The following is a 22311-nucleotide window of genomic DNA, read 5'->3' as shown; positions in this document are numbered from 1 at the left end:
AATAGGGACCCCATACATTGCTGGGAACTAATAGACAGAGATTACAGGGACATTAGGTAGAATGTTATCTGCTGATATATCAGAGGCTAAAATCTCACCTCAAGGTCAACAGAGATGTGTTTCACTGGAAACAAACATCCTACAGTGATATAACAAATTATTGATTTTAAGTCGTTGATCGTATTGAAATTGGTCCAATAGGTTCAAATTAAATGGTTGTGGTTAACCAAGATCTCAGGCCTTGTGTTGGGGATATGAAAACAATTTATTGTGAATGAGGTGTAATTCTCCGCTGGACACTTGAATGAATGCAGATGTGTAACCAATGAGAGGAGTTCTGCAGCAGCTGTGAGTAATGGAGTCGCCATCTACTGGTGAACAAAGGGAGACACCTTTCCAGTCAGCCTGGTCTCATAGACTAGACGTAACATAGTAAACGTAAATCATGGACAGCCAAATTAAAGGAAAGGGAAAGGGAAATATGTTATGTTTGGTATGGTTGCATAAGACAGAAGGTTACTTAAGGCAGAGTACAGGCCTCAGTGTTAAGTACGGTCGTTAAGACACTAACAGCTTACAGACGGTAGGCAATTAAGGTCACAGTTATGAAAACTTAGGACACTAAAGAGGCCTTTCTACTGACTCTGAAAAACACCAAAAGAAAGATGCCCAGGGTCCCTGCTCATCTGTGTGAATGTGCCTTAGGCATGCTGCAAGGAGGCAGGAGGACTGCAGATGTGGCCAGGGCAATAAAATGCAATGTCCGTACTGTGAGATGCCTAAGACTACAGGGAGACAGAACGGACAGCTGATCGTCCTCGCAGTGGCAGACCACGTGTAACAACACCTGCACAGGATCGGTACATCCGAACATCACACCTGCGGAACAGGTACAGGATGGCAACAACAACTGCCCGAGTTACACCAGGAACGCACAATCCCTCCATCAGTGCTCAGACTGTCCGCAATAGGCTGAGAGAGGATGGACTGAGAGCTGTTGTAAGGCAGGTCCTCACCAGACATCACCGGCAACAACATCGCATATGGGCACAAACCCACCGTCACTGGACCAGACAGGAAAAAGTGCTCTTCACTGATGAGTCGCGGTTTTGTCTCACCAGGGGTGATGGTCAGATTCGCGTTTATCGTCGAAGGAATGAGCGTTACACCGAGGCCTGTACTCTGGAGCGGGATTGATTTGGAGGTGGAGGGTCCGTCATGGTCTGGGGCGGTGTGTCACAGCATCATCGGACTGAGCTTGTTGTCATTGCAGGCAATCTCAACACTGTGCGTTACAGGGAAGACATCCTCCTCCCTCATGTGGTACCCTTCCTTCAGGCACATCCTGACATGACCCTCCAGCATGACAATGCTACCAGCCATACTGCTCGTTCTGTGTGTGATTTCCTGCAAGACAGGAATGTCAGTGTTCTGCCATGGCCAGTGAAGAGCCCGGATCTCAATCCTATTGAGCACGTCTTTGACCTGTTGGATCAGAGGGTGAGGGCTAGGGCCATTCCCCCCAGAAAAGTCCGGGAACTTGCAGGTGCCTTGGTGGAAGAGTGAGGTAACATCTCACAGCAAGAACTGGCAAATCTGGTGCAGTCCACGAGTAGGAGATGCACTGCAGTACTTAATGCAGCTGGTGGCCACACCAGATACTGACTGTTACTTTTGATTTTGACCCCCCCCCCTTTGTTCAGGGACACATTATTCAATTTCTGTTAGTCACATGTCTGTGGAACTTGTTCAGTTTATGTCTCAGTTGTTGAATCTTGTTATGTTCATACAAATATTTGCACATGTTAAGTTTGCTGAAAATAAACGCAGTTGACAGTGAGAGGACGTTTCTTTTTTTGCTGAGTTTAGATATGGCACGCACGTGGGAGAGCAGGATGTTCCCGAATGCTGGAAGGGGGGCCCGAGTAAAAAAAAATGAGAAGGAGGGTGATTGGTCGGGTGGTTGGAGTAGGTGTATAACGCGAATGTCTAGCAACCCAAAGGTTGTTCACATTTCATCATGGACACCTTTAATAACGTTGCAACTACTTATCATGTTAGATAACCCTTCCCCTAACCCTAACCCTAACCTTAACCCTTTAACTTAACTCCTAACCCTAACCTTAACCCTAACCCTAACCCTTAGCAGCTGGTAAAGCACAGCGTGTAAGCCAAGGGGTGACCCGGATACTGGTTGGACTCTTAATGGCAATATTTATTTATTTATTATATTTAACCCTAGCCTAGCTAACGTTAGCTGCCTAGCTAACTTTAACGCTAGCAACCTAGCTAACGTTAGGAACAACAAATTGGAATTCGTAACATATCATATGTATTGCAAATTCGTAACATATTGTACGAATTGCAATTTGTAAGATATCATACAAATTGAAATTCGTAACATGTCATATGAAATGCGTGACATCCACAAATTAATACATATCATACGAAATGTAACATATCATACCAAATGGAGTGTCTCTGATTTAGGTACAGAATAATATGAAATGCTCTGAGACCAGGTTGTTCCATTTAATGTGGAGAAGCATGCTGACTGGACAAGGTATTGTCATCTGTGAACTTCTACAATGTCCAAGCTCAACTAATTAATTGCTTCAGTAATACAATCCAATTACTGATAGAACAACATACCGTAAGTGGTACTGGTCTTTCAGAAGAATATGGTGACTTGAGGTTTTGTTCAAGCAAACAATCAATTTCTGTTGAAGGCACTTACACTGTCCTGACTCTCTATTGGTAATGAATTATTAAACAATGAGAAAACAACACCTTTTAAACCTGATCATATGACACTATCCCTGTCATCTTGGTTTTAGAAAATCTTATTTTTAAATAAATTAATTGGTACCTTTTATATCATCTTTGTTTTAGAATATTAACATTAACCTCTCCCATTTCTAAACCCCATTATTTGTTAACCTCTCTCGCTCTCCTCTCCTCTCTCTCTCTCTCTGCCTTTCCTTGCAGTTAGTCAGGGTGATGATGAGGGCTAATTCACTTGTTCAAAGGTGCAGTAATTGAGTGTATTTGACATCTGGTTGTTCAGGATTTCTGCTGTAGTTTTGGAGTGTGCAGTCAGGGCTTGATTCATGCCATCTGGGTAACTGTCTGTAGAGGCCAACAAAGTCCACCAACAGGATCGTTATCTTAATACCATGGAATCTCACTGGACAGCCATATCATTCTGGTTTGAGATGTGTCAGGGCCAGAAGCGGCCATTGTTGAAAACAACGGTAGGATTAAGTTGGGCTGAATCAATATTCACGGCAGAACATAGAGAAAGAAACTCTGGGGTTTTGTTTACACAGTCACACAGCCATGGTTGGTCTTTCCTACACAGTGGGATTAAATAAAACAGCAGGTCCTCTAAACCAGCGGTTCCCAACCAGGGGTACTAGGACTCCTGGGGGTACTTGGCCTATCCACAGGGGGTACTTGAGAAGACTCATGAGACCATAGTCCTACTGGTAGAATGCACATGAGGGGGTACTTCAGGGGTACTCCAGGCAGAGCAAAATTCAGTTGGTGGTACAGTAACCGAAAAAGGATGGGAACCACTGCACTAACCCCTCTCTCATCTGCCTCCAAATTGCCTTACCTCAACACTTACATGGAAACATGGACCCGGATAGTGCTATCCTCCCAGCAAAAGGTGCTTCCTCCTCAACATGTTCTATAGGAAAGTGCTGATGGATTTATCAGGAACCATTTTGGCAGGACAGAAAATGTGTTAAGGCCTTAAGATTGAGTACAGCACTCGAGATGAATTGCTGCATCAACCATGGTGTGCTGCCGTTATCTATGCAGCAGAGGGCACTCTCTTCCAATGTAAATGTTATTGTTCTGATAAACCTTTTCGTACTACTATTTTGAATAGTACACGAAACATCGAATATAAATTGCATGAAATGATACGTGCCATCATGTAAATGTGATGACTTCATTTATTTATATTGAAATCAAACCCACAACCTGGTTGGACTACTAAGGGTTTTATCATAGTAAGAGTGCTGCAAACATCATCGTCATCCTCTCATCATAACCATTCAAGGAAAAAGATAATAGCATTACAGAAGGTAGAGTAGCCAGGAGGAGGCATAAGGCTTTCTCTCTTTAGCCACGTTTATACCTGGTTCTAACATGTATCCTTTGTCCTGATCTTTGTCTTCATTATGATTTTGCCCACATTTCAAGACAGGTGTAGACAATTAAAAGACTCATTGTGATCAGATTTTGATCAGATATTATAACTGTAAATGGACACGATCAGGACAACATCGGGACAAGATCAAGACGAAGGTTGCATGTTAGCGGCAGGCATAAACAGGGCTTTTATCCCCTGTTGTGTGATGGGAGAGGCCTCTAATCTATGTGCTTTCTCTTACATCTAATTTCCCATTTTCTTCCGTAAAATGACCAAACAACCACCTATTCACTCTGTCATCCATTACACTTGTCTATTCTCTTCTATCAAGTACATAAACTGTAGGCCTGTTTCTAAATTGCAAATACAGCCTCCCCCCTTCTCTCACATATGCTGCACGATCAGATCCTTTATCTGTCCTTTGAAAAGAAGCCTGAAGTACAATACCTTTCTCTTCTAATGGCCCGTAGAATATAGGTTTAATGTGCCATCCAAATTCTCACAAAGGCCCCTTGTTAGTATCTCCTCATAAAAGCTACTGGCCCAAATATAATCTGTAGTCTTAGGTGAGTGGCCCACTGCGCAGTATGCTTGTATTGTGGATCTTTTCATAGGCCCTGGAGCCTGCAGGGAATTATAGAGGTAAGCTTCCAATGTACAGTACCCTCCTCTCACTTTACTCCTCCAGGATAAATAACTTTTAGGGGGCAAGGGTTTGGGGATTAGAGTGGTTTTAATGTGAAAATATTTTAAATACATGGACATATTTTGTGATAACAAGGCATTTTTGGTAAGGATATGCTCACCAAAATGAAGGTCAGACAGACAGGTTGCCAGAATGCATATACAGTTGAAGTCGGAAGTTTACATACACCTTAGCCAAATACATTTAAACTCAGTTTTTCACAATTCCTGACATTTAATCCTAGTAAGAATTCCCTGTCTTAGGTCAGTTAGATGACCACTTTATTTTAAGAATGGGAAATGTCAGAATAATAGTAGAGAGAATGATTTATTTCAGCTTTTATTTATTTCATCACATTCCCAGTGGGTCAGAAGTTATACACTCAATTAATATTTGGTAGCATTGCCTTTAAATTGTTTAACTTGGGTCAAACGTTTCGGGTAGCCTTCCACAAGCTTCCCACAATAAGTTGGGTAAATTTTGGCCCATTCCTCCTGACAGAGCTGGTGTAACTGAGTCAGGTTTGTAGGCCTCCTTGCTCGCACACGCTTTTTATGTTCTGCCCACAAATCTTCTATAGGATTGAGGTCAGGGCTTTGTGATGGCCATGAATACCTTGACTTTGTTGTCCTTAAGCCATTTTGCCACAACTTTGGAAGTATGCTTGGGGTCATTGTCCATTTGGAAGACCCATTTGCGACCAAGCTTTAACTTCCTGACTGATGCCTTGAGATGTTGCTTCAATATATCCACATAATTTTCCTTCCTCATAATGCCATCTATTTTGTGAAGTGGCACCCCCACAGCATGATGCTGCCACCGCCGTGCTTCACGGTTGGGATAGTGTTCTTCGGCTTGCAAGACCACCCTTTTTCCTCCAAACATAACGATGGTCATTATGGCCAAACAGTTCTATTTTTGTTTCATCAGACCAGAGGACATTTCTCCAAAAAGTACGATCTTTGTCCCCATGTGCAGTTGCAAACCGTAGTCTGGCTTTTTTATGGCGGTTTTGGAGCAGTGGCTTCTTCCTTGCTGAGCTGCCTTTCAGGTTATGTTGACATAGGACTCGTTTTACTGTGGATATAGATACTTTTGTACCTGTTTCCTCCAGCATCGTCACAAGGTCCTTTGCTGTTGTTCTGGGATTGATTTGCACTTTTTGCACCAAAGTACATTCATCTCTAGGAGACAGAACGCATCTCCTTCCTGAGCGGTATGACGGCTGCGTGGTCCCATGGTGTTTATACTTGCGTACTATTGTTTGTACAGATGGACGTGGTACCTTCAGGCGTTTGGAAATTGCTCCCAAGTATGAACCAGACTTGTGGAGGTCTACAATTCTTTTTCTGAGGTCTTGGCTGATTTCTTTTGATTTTCCCATGATGTCAAGCAAAGAGGCACTGAGTTTGAAGGTAGAAATACATCCACAGGTACACCTCCAATTGACTCACATGATGTAAATTAGCCTATCAGAAGCTTCTAAAGCCATGACATAATTTTCTTGAATTTTCCAAGCTGTTTAAAGGCACAGTCAACTTAGTGTATGTAAACTTCTGACCCACTGGAATTGTGATACAGTGAATTATAAGTGAAATAATCTGTCTGTAAACAATTGTTGGAAAAATTACTTGTGTCATGCACAAAGTAGATGTCCTAACTGACTTGCCAAAACTATAGTTTGTTAAAAAGAAAATTGTGGAGTGGTTGAAAAACGAGTTTTAATGACTCCAACCTAAGTGTATCTAAACTTCCGACTTCAACTGTATTTAGTTTTACATTTTACCAACCTATGAATGCAATTGTTCAAATAATAGGCAGTCTTTGTACATTTTGTTGTTGGGTAATGTATTGTTAAGCTTGTTTACGTTTTGAGGCTTGATAGGTTATCATTAATGCAGGTTTGTCTGTGTTTATGGATTATAGTTTATAGTATGAATGTGTTTTCACTCCCCATGGAAGCCCGTTTTATAAAGAACATTTGAGATGTACTGTGTTGTTACTTTCACTTTCAGAAGAATATCTATATACTTATACTAAACAAACTCTAAGTCAGCAGGGGTTAGATGACACATCACTGAGGATGTGGGCTGGCTGGTAGTCTAGCGATTAGGAGGTTGGCCCAGTAACGGAAAGGTTGCTTGTTAGAATCCCAGAGCTGACTAGGTGAAATCGGTCGATGTGCCCTTGAGCAAGGCACTTAAACCGAATTGCTCCTGTAAGTCGCTCTGGATAAGAACGTCTCCTAAATGACTAAAATGTAAATGTAAATAAGAGCGTCTGCTAAATGACATAAATGTATGATGTACATGACAGATACAGTGTATTTGACCGCTGACTTGGTAGGTTTGCTAAATATTGGGAACATAGAGTGCATTCGGAAAGTATTCAGACTCCTTGAAATTTTCCACATTTTGTTATGTTACAGCCTTATTCTAAAATTGATTAAATTGTTTTTTTCACCTCATCAATCTACATACAATACCCCATAACGACAAAGCAAAAACAGGTTTTTAGACATTTTTGCAAATTGATTAAAAATAAAAAACTGAAATATCACATTTACATAAGTATTCAGACCCTTTACTCAGTACTTTGTTGAAGCACCTTTGGCAGTGATTACAGCCTCGAGTCTTCTTGGGTATGATGCTACAAGCTTGGCACACCTGTATTTGGGGAGATTCTCCCATTCTTCTCTGCAGATCCTCTCAAGCTCTGTCAGGTTTGATGGGAAGTGTCGCTGCACAGCTATTTTCAAGTCTCTCCAGAGATGTTCGATCTTCCTAGAACGGCCAGCTCTAGGAAGAGTCTTGGTGGTTCCAAACTTCTTCCATTTAAGAATAATGGAGGCCACTGTGTTCTTGGGGACCTTCAATGCTACAGACATTTTCTGGTACCCTTCCCCAGATCTGTGCCTCGACACAACCCTGTCTCGAAGCTCTACGGACAGTTCCTTTGTCCTCATGGTTTGGTTTTTGCTCTGACATGCACTGTGAATTGTGGGACCTTATATAGACAGGTGTGTGCCTTTCCAAATCATGTCCAATCAATTGAATTTACCACAGGTGGACTCCAATCAAGTTGTAGAAACATCTCAAGGATGATCAATGGAAACAGGATGCACCTGAGCTCAGTTTCAAGTCTCATAGCAAAGGGTCTGAATACTTATGTAAATAAAGTATATCTGTTTTTTAATGTTTCATTTGCAAACACATCTAAAAACCTTTTTCCGCTTTGTCATTATTGTGTATTATGTGTAGATTGATGAGGGGAAAAAATAATTTCATCAATTTTAGAATAAGGCAGTAACGTAAAACAAAATATGGAAAAAGGGAAGGGGTCTGAATACTTTCCGAAAGCACTGTATATATATATTCAAATACCCTGTTTTATATGATTATTTTACTGAAATGTATGTGCACGATGAATACTGGTGGGCTAGTGGGTTTCTTTCTTTTCATTGTTTTAAATTAAATTCCATAAGAAGACAGGCAATAAATATAAATAGATATATAGGCTAGTAAATCAAAACCTTGTATACTGTCAAAGACTCAATAATAGGGATTCTAGGCCTCAATATTGATGCTGCTTCTGCTTTTTGTTAATACGAAAAACACACAGTGACACAGAAAGTTAAATACTGTAGTGTAAAATATGATATTTACTGATCAATTATGTAAAGTGTTGGTCCCATGTTTCATGAGCTGAAATAAAAGATCCCAGAAATGATCCATACGCACGAAAAGCTTATATCTCGCTCAAATTTTGTGCACTAATTTATTTACATCCCTGTTAATGAGCATTTCCCCTTTGCCAAGATAATCCACCGACCTGACAGCTGTGGCATATCAAAAACCTGAATAAACAGCATGATTATTACACAGGTGAAGGTTGTGCTGGGGACAATAAAAGGCCACAAAATTTTGAGGGAGCGTGCAATTGGCATGCTGATTGCAGGAATGTCCACCAGAGCTGTTGCCAGAGAATTGAATGTTCATTTCTCTACCATAAGCTGCCTCCAACGTCGTTTTAGAGAACTTGGCAGTACGTCCAACCAGCCTCAAAACCGCAGACCACGTGTAACCACGCCAGCCCAGGACCTACACATCCGGCTTCTTCACCTGCGGGATCGTCTCAAACCAGCCACCCGGACAGCTGATGAAACTGAGGAGTGTTTCCATCTGTAATAAAGCCCTTTTGTGGTGAAAAACATATTCTGATTAGCTGGGCCTGCCTCCCCAGTGGTTGGGCCTATGGCTGCGCCCCTGCCCAGTCATTTGAAATCCATAGATTAGGGCCTAATGAATTTATTTCAATTGACTGCTTTCCTTATATGAACTGTAACTCAGTAAAATCGTTGAAATTGTTGCATGTTGCGTTTATATTTTTGTTCAGCATACAATGAGCATATTGTGAGTATAGTGAGTGTAATTGATAAATGTCTCATAGGTAACACAGAAATTAGACATAGCCAGTGTGGGATATCCTTTGTTCTGTTACATTGACAGTACTAGTATTGGAGTAGTTTAATTTACAAATGTTCTTCCATATCATAAGTTGTTGTGATAACATAAAAGCATTTTTAAAAATCTAAATTGCCGTTGTGAATAATATTTGAAATCTGTCTCACTGACAAAAAATAAACATTATCAGACTCTCACACAACATGGAGGACCCAACTGACACAACCTCCTACCAGAACATCTCAAAATGGCTACCATTCCTGAATCACATTTTCATTAACAAATTGATGCAGCGCATAACAGCTCATAACATAATCTCAGCCTTTATTTACATACCGAGACAATAAAAAAGGGAAAATGGTGGTTGTGTACATTTTGGGGTACATCCATTAGATCTATTTCATCAATTTGGCCAGTGAACGAGGAATTTGAACTGATTTGGTCAATCTATGCTATCTGTATTACAGATCAGGCTCAGAGATGTTTAAACTACTTGATACCCCAATTTTCTCTGTCTCATACTGGTGCCCTTATGATCATGAGAATGTTTTGATATTGATTTGATAATGGAACTGTATTGGTTACTATGAACTGAATCGTGTACGCAGCTTTTTGAGTTTTGAATTAATAAGGAGCTTGCTATTGAGGCCTGCATTCAAAGCTTTGCATTACGACCAAAGAGAAGGGGAGATCATCATAAGAAATTCATTAATGTTATTTCTGTGGTTACAGTGAATGCCCTTTCAATGCCAAAGGCCTCTGAATACTGCTTGCATGAGATTGCATCAGAGACATTAGCAAGCGAGGCAATCTGAATGAATGAATTAATTAATTAATGAGTCTGAATGTAATGTCCTAACATGCTAGATTGGATCGAGCACATGTTTATTGTCTATCACAAACATAATCATACAAATCTGATTGGTTTCTTGTGTGAATCATATCAAGTTGTTTGCTTGTGGGGTACCCCTGCACATTGATCTGGTACCGGTACTTCCTGTAAATAGCTCCATTCTTGTGTATTTTATTCCTCTTGTGTTACTATTTTTATTATTATTTTTTAACTCTGCATCATTGGGAAGGGCTCGTAACTAAGCATTTCATGGTAGACTACATCCGTTGTATTCAGCGCATGTGACAAATAACATTTGATTTGATTTGATTTGATTTATTAAACACACATTACTTTTTAACATTAGTGCGAGCTTGGAAACATGTATTACAATTATCATACTGACTCCTTGGAAGGGAAACAAAGGGACATCCCTACAGCAACTGGATGAGAAATAAAGCATCATAACTAGGGGTTGGCATTTCTTTACAAAATACATCAAAGTGAGATGCTTCTTTCATCGAAAAAGAAAGTACATGAAGAAAGATAATGGCTTGGGAAAAACGTTTAGGATTTGATTTCCTCACTTGTATACTCCGGGTCGGTATTCATGTCATAAGAAGGAATTCCCCTCGACTACGCCGACAAATTGCGGAAAACAAACATTCTTCCCCATTGACCCCCATTGTAAAAGAGCCAACTTCGTCGTTGGTTTTTTGTTATACAGAAATCACAAAACATTTTGAAAAGCTGCTGTGTTGTTCAATGTACATGTAACCAGGTCAAAATCCAAACCTACAGTTCCCAATGATCCCACGTAGGGATATAAGAGCCGGCTATTCGGCGTGGGAAATTGTGGGGACCCAGTGTCGATGTACACGTAGCAAAAATGTAATCACAGGTAAGACATTTAACTTGTTTAGTATAGTCCCTTTGTAACTCCACTCACTACATGTATCTGTATAGTTAGTTTGTTTGTGTGGTCTTGGCTAGCTTTAATGTTTTGGTCGGTAGCTAGCTAGCTAGCTAGAACTCACTCACTCACTGGCTAACGTTAGTACCATCATGAAAAGAGGCATGAGGGAAGCCCTACAATATTACATTTTTCTAAGTATTGAGAACGCTCGGGAGCAGGCAATTTTGGAAAGTCATGTCTTTAGATATGTTGTACTTTTCTTAAATGTAGTTTCGCAATTGACTAAAACAAGCAGACAACAAGAAAATTGCAATTTGAAAAAAGTTTTTGCTGTGAGCCAATGGTTGTTGTTTTCCCCTGGGACTATGGGTTGATGCACTAGGCCTAACGTTTCCAATCTTTCCAAACTGTTTTTACAAACATGTATAATGATAAAAGCACCGCTGGATGTTTGCAACTTGGAGCTCTGTTTTCAGAAATTAAGCCAGGCTACCTGGATAGTTCATTAACTATTTTATTAGTTAGACTTGCGAAAGCAAAATTCCCACTTTAAATAATGTACAACATATTTCTGACTTTTTCTTTGGAACGCTACTCCTCTTACACTAGGCTAAAAATGCAATTCAAACTTTAAAACGTGCAGAACATTCTGGAATAGTGTTCTTTTGAAAACATTTATACTTTTTAAAAGTTTTGTCCTTCTAAAAAAACGAATCCACTTTAATGGGATTTCTTCAACATTCTAAAGCTCCCGTTGTTAAAAACTCCCATGACTTCCAACATTCGATTCACTGTAAACCTTTTCACCTTTGACACAAATCAGCTACTTTTCCAACAAACAAAAACTTAGAGGGTATGACATATTAATCTACTTCTTTGCCATTCAAATCTGAAATCAGAACAGAATTATATTCTACCAAAAGAGGTACAGCTGTTTAAGGAACTGCACCAACTACTTTCATTAAGCTAACTTCCCACTGTTGAATTAACTAACAGCCATAGAACATTCAAAAATGTCAAATTATAGCACTGCGGGAGTACATTCTAAGCATTAGACAATGAGTAAAGATTGTGATTTATGACACAAATCAGCTACTTTGACCACTTTCCCAACAAGGTAGGCTTTTCCTGAAGTCAATGACCAAAAGCGCCCTCTTTGTCCTCATGGATGGAATGTTATTAATATTTTTCAGAATGTAATTATTAGTACATTTCTTTCTTCTTCTTTTGACGAAAATCCGGTATTTCTTTGTCAAACAGTTTTGTTATATTTCAGTCTTCAGTGATGTATATAAAATGTAATATTGGGATGCAAACTCAAAATGTAACACATTTCAACTCCATATCTGACATGGTATCGGTGTCTTCTTTTTTTAAAGCTCATAACCATGTGTGTGAGGTGCATACTTTTGTTTCAAAGTTGATTTGTTTATGACTACCAAGAATCACTCTGTGTAGCCCACTGCAGTAAAAGGTTAACTTAGAGTTTATGAAATCTGAACAGAACAGCAACTGCACCGCCCGCAACCGCAGGGCTCTCCAGAGGGTGGTGCGGTCAGCCCAACGCATCACCAGGGGCACACTGCCTGCCCACCAGGACATCTACAAAGCTGGGACTGAGATACCTAAAAACAGCTATCTCCAGGCCATCAGACTGCTGAACAGTCATCACTAGTCACCTTCAGCCCGCTACCCTGCCCTGCACCTTAGTCACTGTCACTAGCCGGTTACCACCCTGTACTCTACCTTGCACCTTAGAGACTGCTACCCTAAGCGCTGTACATAGAGTCGTTGAACACTGGTTACTTTAATAACGTTTACAAAATATTTATTGCTCTGAAATCATTTTAAACAGATAAGATTAGCATTCCTGCAACATTATCTTGTTGAACTATAATTTGATCTCTGAAAATTACGCTAATTGTTTATTCGGTTTACATGTAAATACTGTATTCTGGACATAGCTCATCCATATAACCACTGCTGTACATACCTTTTTCCTACTTGTATATTGACCATATTGTCTATATACACCATGTATTTATAGTTATATTCTGGACTCTGATATTGCGCGTTCCGATATTTCTTAATTTCTTGTTTTGTCTTCTTCTTTTTTGTCGTTGTTGATTATTTGTGTGTTAGTATTGTACTGTTAGATATTTACTGCACTGCTGGAGTTAGAAACACATGCATTTCCTGGCACCTGCTTTAACATCTGCTGATCTGTGTATACAAATAAACTTTGATTCGATTTTGACTTGATTTAAATCTGAAATCAGAATGTAAATATCTTCTACCAATACAACAATACAGCTGTTTTAGTAAACACATCAACTACTTTCTCTGTACTTTTACAAACAACTGAAATGTTGTCCACTTTTACAACAACATGGAAAACAATTTAGAGTGTATGAAATCTTCGTCTACTTCTCTGCTTTTCAAATCTGAAATCAGAACAGAAATATATTCTACAAATCAAATTATAGCACTGGGGGGTTTGAGTACTGACAGTCCTGAATGCTGATTGGCTGACAGCCGTGGTATATCAGACCGTATACCAAGGGTATGACAAAACATTTATTTTTACTACTCTAATTACATTGGTAACCAGTTTATAATAGCAATAAGGCACCTCTGGGGTTTGTGGTACAGTATATGGCCAATATACCACACCAAGGGCTGTATCCAGACACTCCGCGTTGCGTCGTGCATAAGAACAGCCCTGAGCCGTGGTATATTGGCCATGTACCACACCTCCTCTGGCCTTATTGCTTAATTATAGCACTGGGGGGAGCACATAAGACTGACTGTGCCACATAGTTCACCCAACTAAACTACCCTCACACTCACAGACCAAACTACAATTTACTATAGCTAACCCATGGCCTACCTAAAACATTCAATATTACTACTGCATTGTACTGCTACTAGTACTTCTGTGCTACTTACTACTACCTAGTCTCCCACTGAAGGCTACTATCAACTATGTATAAAACAGTCCCGTCCTCTACTACACCAGCCTCAATTGTTCAACACACATATTCCTTTTTAATTCCTTATGAGTTAAAGTATAGTAGTCTGAGTCTAGTTATTTGTGATGAAATATGTGATGTCACCGCCCACACTATAAAAGTAATAATAATATAATAATATAATATGTAATATAATATGCCATTTAGCAGATAATAAGGTTGATATAGTAGTCTATCAAAGAAATCAGACCAGATATTTTAATATTTAACTTTGACTAGACTATATTTCACAGCTTCGCTTAAGTAACAGTTCTTTCACTACCACAAATACATTTGTTTTCATGAAAAATGACCATCTAGTTTATTTATTTATATTTATTTAGAGCTCCTGTTTGCTGCACCTGGTAGGCTACTCCATGTGAAAGGCTACCTGCAGAGGGCAGCCATATGCTCCAATCCGATCCGTGACTAATTATTGGCAGTGGCTTCAAACGCCTTGCTAAACCATTTAACAGGTGCTTAAGGCCGTTTGCAAACACATAAGCTAAATGAGGCCTAACTTTCTGTCGCTTGAATCCCGTGTCAAAAAAAATGATAACAGTTTGAAAGTCTTTGGTCAATTAGGCTTACTTATGATCTGAGAACAACATCTGAGAACAACATCTGACTGCCAATTCGCAGTAATTCTACAGGCTAACAGCATAATCGCATTAGGCCAACCCCTATTTATTTATTTTATTTGTATTTTGTTCGTTTTAATTTGAAATGTCTGATAACTGGGTTATAGCCTACTTCTGTACCAATGCTACACCTGGCAGCAATACTGGATACAATTGCTCAATTGCTATGAAAACTAAGTGATTCTTGAGATAAATAAATATAAGCTATATCCTACATTAAAAACAAAAATGTCCCTGAAATGTTTCAGCCTTTATGCCTATGCACATGCAGGCTACACAGAAACATTAAGAGTGAATTAGCCTGTTTCAAATAGGCCTACACTACCGTTTTTACGTGACATGGAAGTTGGCTTATACAGGTCAAGTGTAATAAGCTATTTGTATGCAATAATTTAGCAAAGTACGCACATGTAGGATAGTTTATTATTTGGAGGCATTTACTTGTGCATGGACCTGCTTGTTAAACCATAGTGTACAGGAGAAGCTACGGCCAAAATACTGCAGTGCGGGTTTGGTTGAATACACTATAATGAAATTCCCAAACATTGCCGATCTAAAGCAGTATAGTGGTGGTAATAAGGCAGTGTCAAGGGTATAGCAATGACGCCCAGGAAAGTCATGGAACCCATGAGAATAAGGCTACACTTTTTGATAGACAAGAATTATGACAGCTTGACGCTTTTGAAGTTACTACAGATGCTTTCTACGTATACATGTAGGCTACCAGTCTGCCAATGAGGCAATGGCTTTTCAATTAATTCACTGTACAAAAATCACGTGCCAAGAGGTTATCTTGGATGTCATTGGTTACTGTATGGTTGCTGCTGGTGTCGTATTTGGGCGGAGTGATTGACTTGAATCGACCGAATACATTCACTAGTCTAGCCTATAGCCCACGCAATCGAAATTGGTGGGAGTTTGACCCCCTCTCACTTTTTGTGCCATCTAAAAACCTTAGGATTTCAGGGAATTGTGGATTAACCTATACATTTAACAGAATGGAAACGTGCATACGATTTTCTCACATTATGGACACTTTGGCCACTATAAAGCTGTAAAAGGTTTCTGTACTACTTTACAAAAGTGATATCTTCGGTGCTTCAATGACCAAGCTCGTTGACCACGGTGAGCAATTCTCCGCGCTTGGTGTCGGGGACGTTGGAATGCCAAGATATCTTGAACCGGGGGGCAAAGACCTTCGGTTAGGGATCAGCCCTTACGGAGAGACCTCTCACATAGCAGCCTTCAATCTCAGCACTGCATGTCAAGACGTTGCCGCCGCACAGAAGTCCCCGTTTATTCCCCAAGTCTCTGGATACGCAGCTGCGCTCGGAAACCACTACGGCGGGCACTTTGGTTCACATGAATACAGAGCTATTGACTCCATGGATTTTTCGATCAGGTATCGCACTTCAGACATTGTCGATATAGCAACAAGGGATGCTGAGCACGGATTTTTCAGCCGCACCTCAACAGAAAGTGTACGAATGCCCCTGATGATCTCTGAAAACCTGGTGCACCCTCTCTTTCCATCTATATACGCATCCCCAAACGCATCCCCAAATGGATACATAGCGAACAGCAGGGCGCATTTGGGTTCACAGGGAGACATATACGTGGGAGCAGATCCGCATCAACCTGTCTCCAGCCCGCACCCACACGTCAGTGCCAGCCAGCTCCACTTTGATCACAATGTGGAGATGGGTATGAGAGTGGCAACACAGAATGGTAACGGTGCTTTCTTTCGATACATTCGACAGCCCTCTAAGCAGGACGTCACATGTAAATGGGTAGATGAGAATCAAACAAATCAACCCCAAAAAACGTGCGGCAAGATGTTCTGCTCCATGATCGAACTGGTTTCGCACGTCTCCATGGATCACGTCGGTGGTCCAGACCAGGGTCTGCACACTTGCTTTTGGGAGGATTGTCCGAGAGAAGGTCAATCTTTTAAAGCAAAGTATAAATTAGTCAACCACATTCGTGTACACACTGGAGAAAAGCCATTCAATTGTCCGTTTCATGGTTGTGGGAAAATATTTGCCAGGTCGGAAAATTTGAAAATACATAAAAGGACTCATACAGGTAATGAGCCTGCCATACATTCTATCAAATCAACCGGCCTAACACAGTATTTAATGTGTTATATGAAACTGGTTAAAGTTACAATGCGCTCTGTTTTAAAACTGCTATGGGTCCAACTTTGGCTAACTACCAGTCAATAGGCCTATCCAAAAGCAATTTTAACGCACAACGCACTGCAATTTATGAAATTAATTTCTACGCATTTTCTTTGGCAGGTGAAAAGCCTTTTAAATGCAATTTCGAAGGCTGTGACAGGCGGTTCGCCAATAGCAGCGACAGAAAAAAACACATGCACGTACATACCTCAGACAAGCCATACAACTGCAAGGTGTGTGACAAGGCCTACACTCATCCCAGCTCTCTGAGGAAACACTCGAAGGCAAGCCATCATTTCTGGTGAAAGAATGCCAGCGTATATGACCTATATTTATATGACCTAGGATATAGAAATCAAATGATTCTCCATTGTTATATCTAATTGAAAGAAAACACACACAGATATAGGCTATGGATAAAACTGAAGGACTAGGCTACATATCCTGTTTTTGTAAATTGGAGCAATCAAAAAATACACTTTTGAGTAATCACATCTACAATACATTTTCTCACTTTGCAGGTTCACGAATCTCAAAGCTCAGGGACCTCCCCAACCGGAACCTCTGGATATGAGTCATCCACGCCACCAGCTCCGTGTAGACCTATGTCCTCAACCATCGAAGACTCGACAAAACCATCCATGCTGGTCAAGCATCATAAGTCAATATTTAAAGAGGATCTCTCATCCAATTGTGTTGAATGGTACGTTTGAAACGGTAGGAACAGGCCTATAGCCTAGGTTTGCCAAGTTTTCAATAAAAGTTCAGAAAACACAGGGTAGGCCTATGCATTGCCTTAGTGTTGAGCTGTAAAGGTGCTTTCATAAAATGCAGAGCAAATGCAATCATTTTGGAGTGATGTTTCTTCTATAGCCTCCCAAATGTTTGGAAAAGTCTGATCCTGGGAAAATACTACACATTTACTGCTGATTTACAGATGACAATGTGGCCCACTGCACCAAAGCCTTTAAATTCATAGATAGGCCTCCATATAACCCTACTGATGAAAGAAAGAAAGATACGAAATGAACAAACAAAAGCAAAATATATAAACCATAAAGTGCATAAAAAGAAAGGAAGTAACTTCAAAGAAAAAAAAGAAAACAGATGGAGGAAATTAATTATAGTAGAAGAACAGTATTTGCATGTGTTACTATATTTTAGCTCTGTTGTCATAATCAGTTTTAAGACAGAAAAACATGGGCCTGCTGTCATTGACATGGAATGTTGCCTTTTGCAAAGAACAATATAAAATGTATAGCTTAATTTCTCTATATTAAAATATACCGTTTACAATATAATTGATATAATTGTATTTTAGTTGCAATTTATTGTAATGTTGGTGTATACATTTACAGATATAAATGGTTATATATAAATCAACATGATTTATATATTTCTATCATGTTCATAAGAGGCATGCAACTTTAGTCAACACTTCAATGAAAAACATGTTTATGGACATTTTATAAATTTTTGTTTTGAGTGATGTTGACTTGTATACATTTTGGGGCTTTTATGTTTTAGATGTTGGATTTTGGAGTGGTAGCCTACCTTTTGCTAAATGATTGACAAGATCCAGCATTTGATGACAAAGCAAAGTTCACAATCCATTAAGGCACCTAAGACAAAAAATATTCTGAAAGTGTTCAGTGGAACATCAAGGAAAATATTTTAAACAGGCAATTTAAATACATCTGGTATATGTTGTTCAGTTAGCCAAACTAGCATCAGATTCAGATAAAAAGTGAAATGAAAACTAAATGCAAAATATCATAGATCAAGGCAAAAGAGAAATAAATAACAGAAATCTGACCTATTTTGAAATTGTGGCATTTCATTTTGTTTGTTGATTTGTTGAAATTGATACTATCTATGTAGTGTATCCCAAATTACCAATAAATTGGTAAGACTTTGATTTAGTTTTCCCCTGTTTATTTATCAGGATGATGCTGTACATTATGTGTGGATCTGTACACGAATCTGCTCTCAATATAGCCTATTAGATATCACTGGCGTAGCAAATTAACAAATTGTGTTGAAATATCAGGATATCCTTTATCAGATTAACCATCAAGCTACCAACATATTTTACATAATGTACATCGATTACCCACTGGGGTCATTTTGACCGCAAGAAGAAGCTATTGAAAAAGGAACAATCATAGCAAAATATCAACTTATGAGTTATCAAAACATCAACAAAAAATGACCAAAACAGACTGTTATTTTAGCAAAATTACCATTCATTTGCTAATTCTGTCAAACAAAAATATAAATGTTTCTTTCATATAATGTGCAGCTTTTTCCCAAAGTACAATCCACGTTAGTGCTAAGATGCTAATTGACCATAATTTGATTATATCATTTAAGTTTTCAGAATTTTGAAGTAAATATACATTTTGTCATATTCTTGTGGTAAAAACGACTGCCTACTTGAAATATACTTAATTTTATTGACAAAAAGTGATTCAATTCACTTCAAAAAGTGATTCTGAGAGACATTGACCAAAAATATGGCTTAGTTTTCTTTATTTATAGTGAAACAATCAGAGGGGTATGCGCAATGGCAACATGCTTCAAAAAACCTGCCCAAATATTTTAAGTCACATCAAATATCATTGTATACCATTGGCAGATATTTATAGGCACGGAAATAAGGTCATTTTTGTTTTGTACACAGTCATAAGATACGTGGTATAGAAAAGTACAATCTTAGGCGAGTACATGGGGCGCTTTATCTCTGCAGGTGATCTGTCTATCTGGTCAAAATCACTGATACAGGTCCCCCTCTACCCTCTGGTGGTATGGATAACTAGTAATTTTGTCTCCATAGAAACCTAGATTAAAATAATCAGTAAGAAAAAAAAAAATTATGCACTCATTAACTGTAAATTGCTCTGGATAAGAGCATCTGCTAAATGACTAAAATGTAAATGTAAAAAAGAATAAAGGTAATATAATGTATCATATTACACAGGCGGAATTAAGGGATTTTTTTTGATACAGTTCATATTGATATAGAAACACTAAACAATGATTTAGATTAGTTAAGAACAAGTTGATTGACAAAATCATGAACAATTAGAAGAATTGAATAAACCACCTTTGGGCTATGATTTAAAAAAATATGCCTCTGGGGTCAAAATGACCCCAGTCGGTAGCTTGAGGGTTAACAGAATGCCTTCTGATGATAAGCATGGTATCAGAGAGAACCTATATTTAAACCCATGCACTGCACCATTCATATATTATCTTTTGCAGGTCTTTATTTTACTGTTGGCCATGAACGGGCACACAACACTACCTACCTTTTCGGCCTACCCTTCAGCTCTATTAGTCTATATCTGCTGGCTTAGCTGGAAGCACGTTCTAAGAGGATCAACCCATAAGCAGTTTCCAACGGCCCTTTGTCACGCAAGTGTCTGTGTCATCTTTGTGAGAGTCTGGTCCTGTGTTGTTTTCTACGGATAGCCTGGCGGTACCAATGTCAACTGACTTCTTGTCGGTTCTAGCCCTGCTTATCGGTAGACGCCCTCACGAATATGAAGTACTCCCCTCAGTAATATCACACCAATTTCACAAGCAACTGAGTAATCATGGTTGCCACAGATTTAACAGAGATTTTTTTTTATTCTCCAAAATGCCCCATAATCTTCATCTTCCCTGTTCTCCACCTTCCTCTTCACCATAATCATCCTCTTTGCCCTCCATGGCACTCTTCTGAGGACACTCCTGCCATATGAGCGGAGCCATCAGCCGTGGTGGTGGTGGTGACAGGCTGGAGCCTGCAGTAATTGTGCCCCTGCTGAGGTTCTGGCCTGTCTGGGATCAGGGCCCAGCAGGAGGGGGGGCCTGCCCTACAGCCATGGGAACAGCCAGGGGAGGAGGAGCCTAACCTGTCAGAGATTAAGACCTTCTACTTGTTGATCTCTCATCCCACATACTCACTAAGCTGAACAAAAATTAATCTTTGGACAATTTGGGAGAGGAGAAACTGCTGAACAAACATGAATTCCACCTACAGTTGGGGTTGATTAGGAGAGGAGGGAAGTTAGAAGGTACCTAGTGTTCACAAAACCGTTTATAGTCAGTTGACCTTTAGTAGATTATCGGAAGAGAGACGAAACAGAAACTATTTGTAGAATATTAAAGCTCATCATTAGCTGTTTATTAGCAAAAATCTGTCTCTCCACTTGTCTGATTCCAGTCAAAGTCCTTTTTTCTGTGTGTATATGTATGTGTGTGCGCTGTGCGTGCATTCATGAATGCGCGTCTACTCCCATTCATTACTTTAATCTTATTTTTCAGCAGTCTCTCCTCTCAGTGCCAGACCAAGCCTCTTGCCCAGTAGGGTACACATCTACCCCTGACCACCTGCTGGGCTCAGAGCATGGCCCCATTCATGACTCTCTCCTTCTACTTTTTGGTCCCCTCCCCTCCCTCTACAGACATTTGCTTTGGTCCTTATTTTTTGTCCACTTTCTTATCTTTACATTTAGGTCGTTACGGACAGCCCCTCTTACAATAACTGTATGCAGAAAGCAGAGGAAGACTCAACTTCACAGGACTTTCAACTAAAAAGTGGGCGGAGACATGAATCACATATGGCTTAACTCTAGTGACCTCCCACTGGGTTATATTTGTGAGGTGTGGTTCATTGAAGAGAAAAAAGCCAAGTGGGGCTAATGGTGCCAACCATTTACATTTTAGTCATTTAGCAGACGCTCTTATCCAGAGCGAGTTAGTTAGTGCATACATGTTTTTTATTTCAGAGCCACATATAGAGAGTTAGGCCAACTTTTAGAACATTTTCTATTGTTCTAATTCTAGTCATTCAGTTATATAGAATTGTTTAAATACATCACATGTAATGTTAATGGAGAGCTAACATGGCTGCCGTAGAATATTGTAGTGTCAAGTAAATGTATCATAATGCTCATTCTAGACATTCTATTTTATAGTATTTAAAAAATAAAATATTCCCCATGTAATGTTATCGGGGAGCTAACATGGCTGCCAAAGAATGTTGAAGAGTCATGTAAATGCATCATAATGCAGAAACCGCATTGGCCCAACTCTCAAAATATATATATTGAACAAAAATATAAATGCAACATGTAAAGGTATTGATCCCATGTTCCATGAGCTGAAATAAAATATCCCACAAATTTGAGGAGTATTTCTGTCTGTAATAAAGCCCTTTTGTGGCAAAAAAAACTCATTCTGATTGGCTGGGCCCTGGCTCCCAAGTGGGTAGGCCTATGCTCTCCCAGGCCCACCCATGGCTGCACACCTGCCCAGTCATGAACATTAATAGATTAGGGCCTAATGCATTTATTTATATTGACTGGTTTCCTTATATGAACAGTAACAGTAAAATCTTTGAAATTTATATTTTTGTTCAGTGTACATGGC

The 22311-nt window shown here is 39.5% G+C and overlaps 1 protein-coding gene across 1 annotated transcript; it reads left to right on the top strand.

Annotated features, from left to right (window-relative positions):
• The first annotated feature begins 15589 nt into the window (after window positions 1–15589).
• LOC121541299 (zinc finger protein ZIC 3-like) lies at window positions 15590–18722 on the top strand. The gene is made up of 3 exons (XM_041850284.1): window positions 15590–16798; window positions 17014–17177; window positions 17415–18722. The coding sequence occupies exons 1-3, from the start codon at window positions 15817–15819 to the stop codon at window positions 17604–17606; spliced, it is 1338 nt and encodes a 445-aa protein (XP_041706218.1). The 5' UTR covers window positions 15590–15816; the 3' UTR covers window positions 17607–18722.
• The last annotated feature ends 3589 nt before the right edge of the window (window positions 18723–22311 follow it).

Source organism: Coregonus clupeaformis, chromosome 27, assembly GCF_020615455.1.
Source record: "Coregonus clupeaformis isolate EN_2021a chromosome 27, ASM2061545v1, whole genome shotgun sequence".
Classification (NCBI taxonomy): Eukaryota; Metazoa; Chordata; class Actinopteri; order Salmoniformes; family Salmonidae; genus Coregonus; species Coregonus clupeaformis.
The sequence above is the reverse complement of the archived record's forward strand: the minus strand, read 5'-3'. Positions and strand labels throughout refer to the sequence as shown.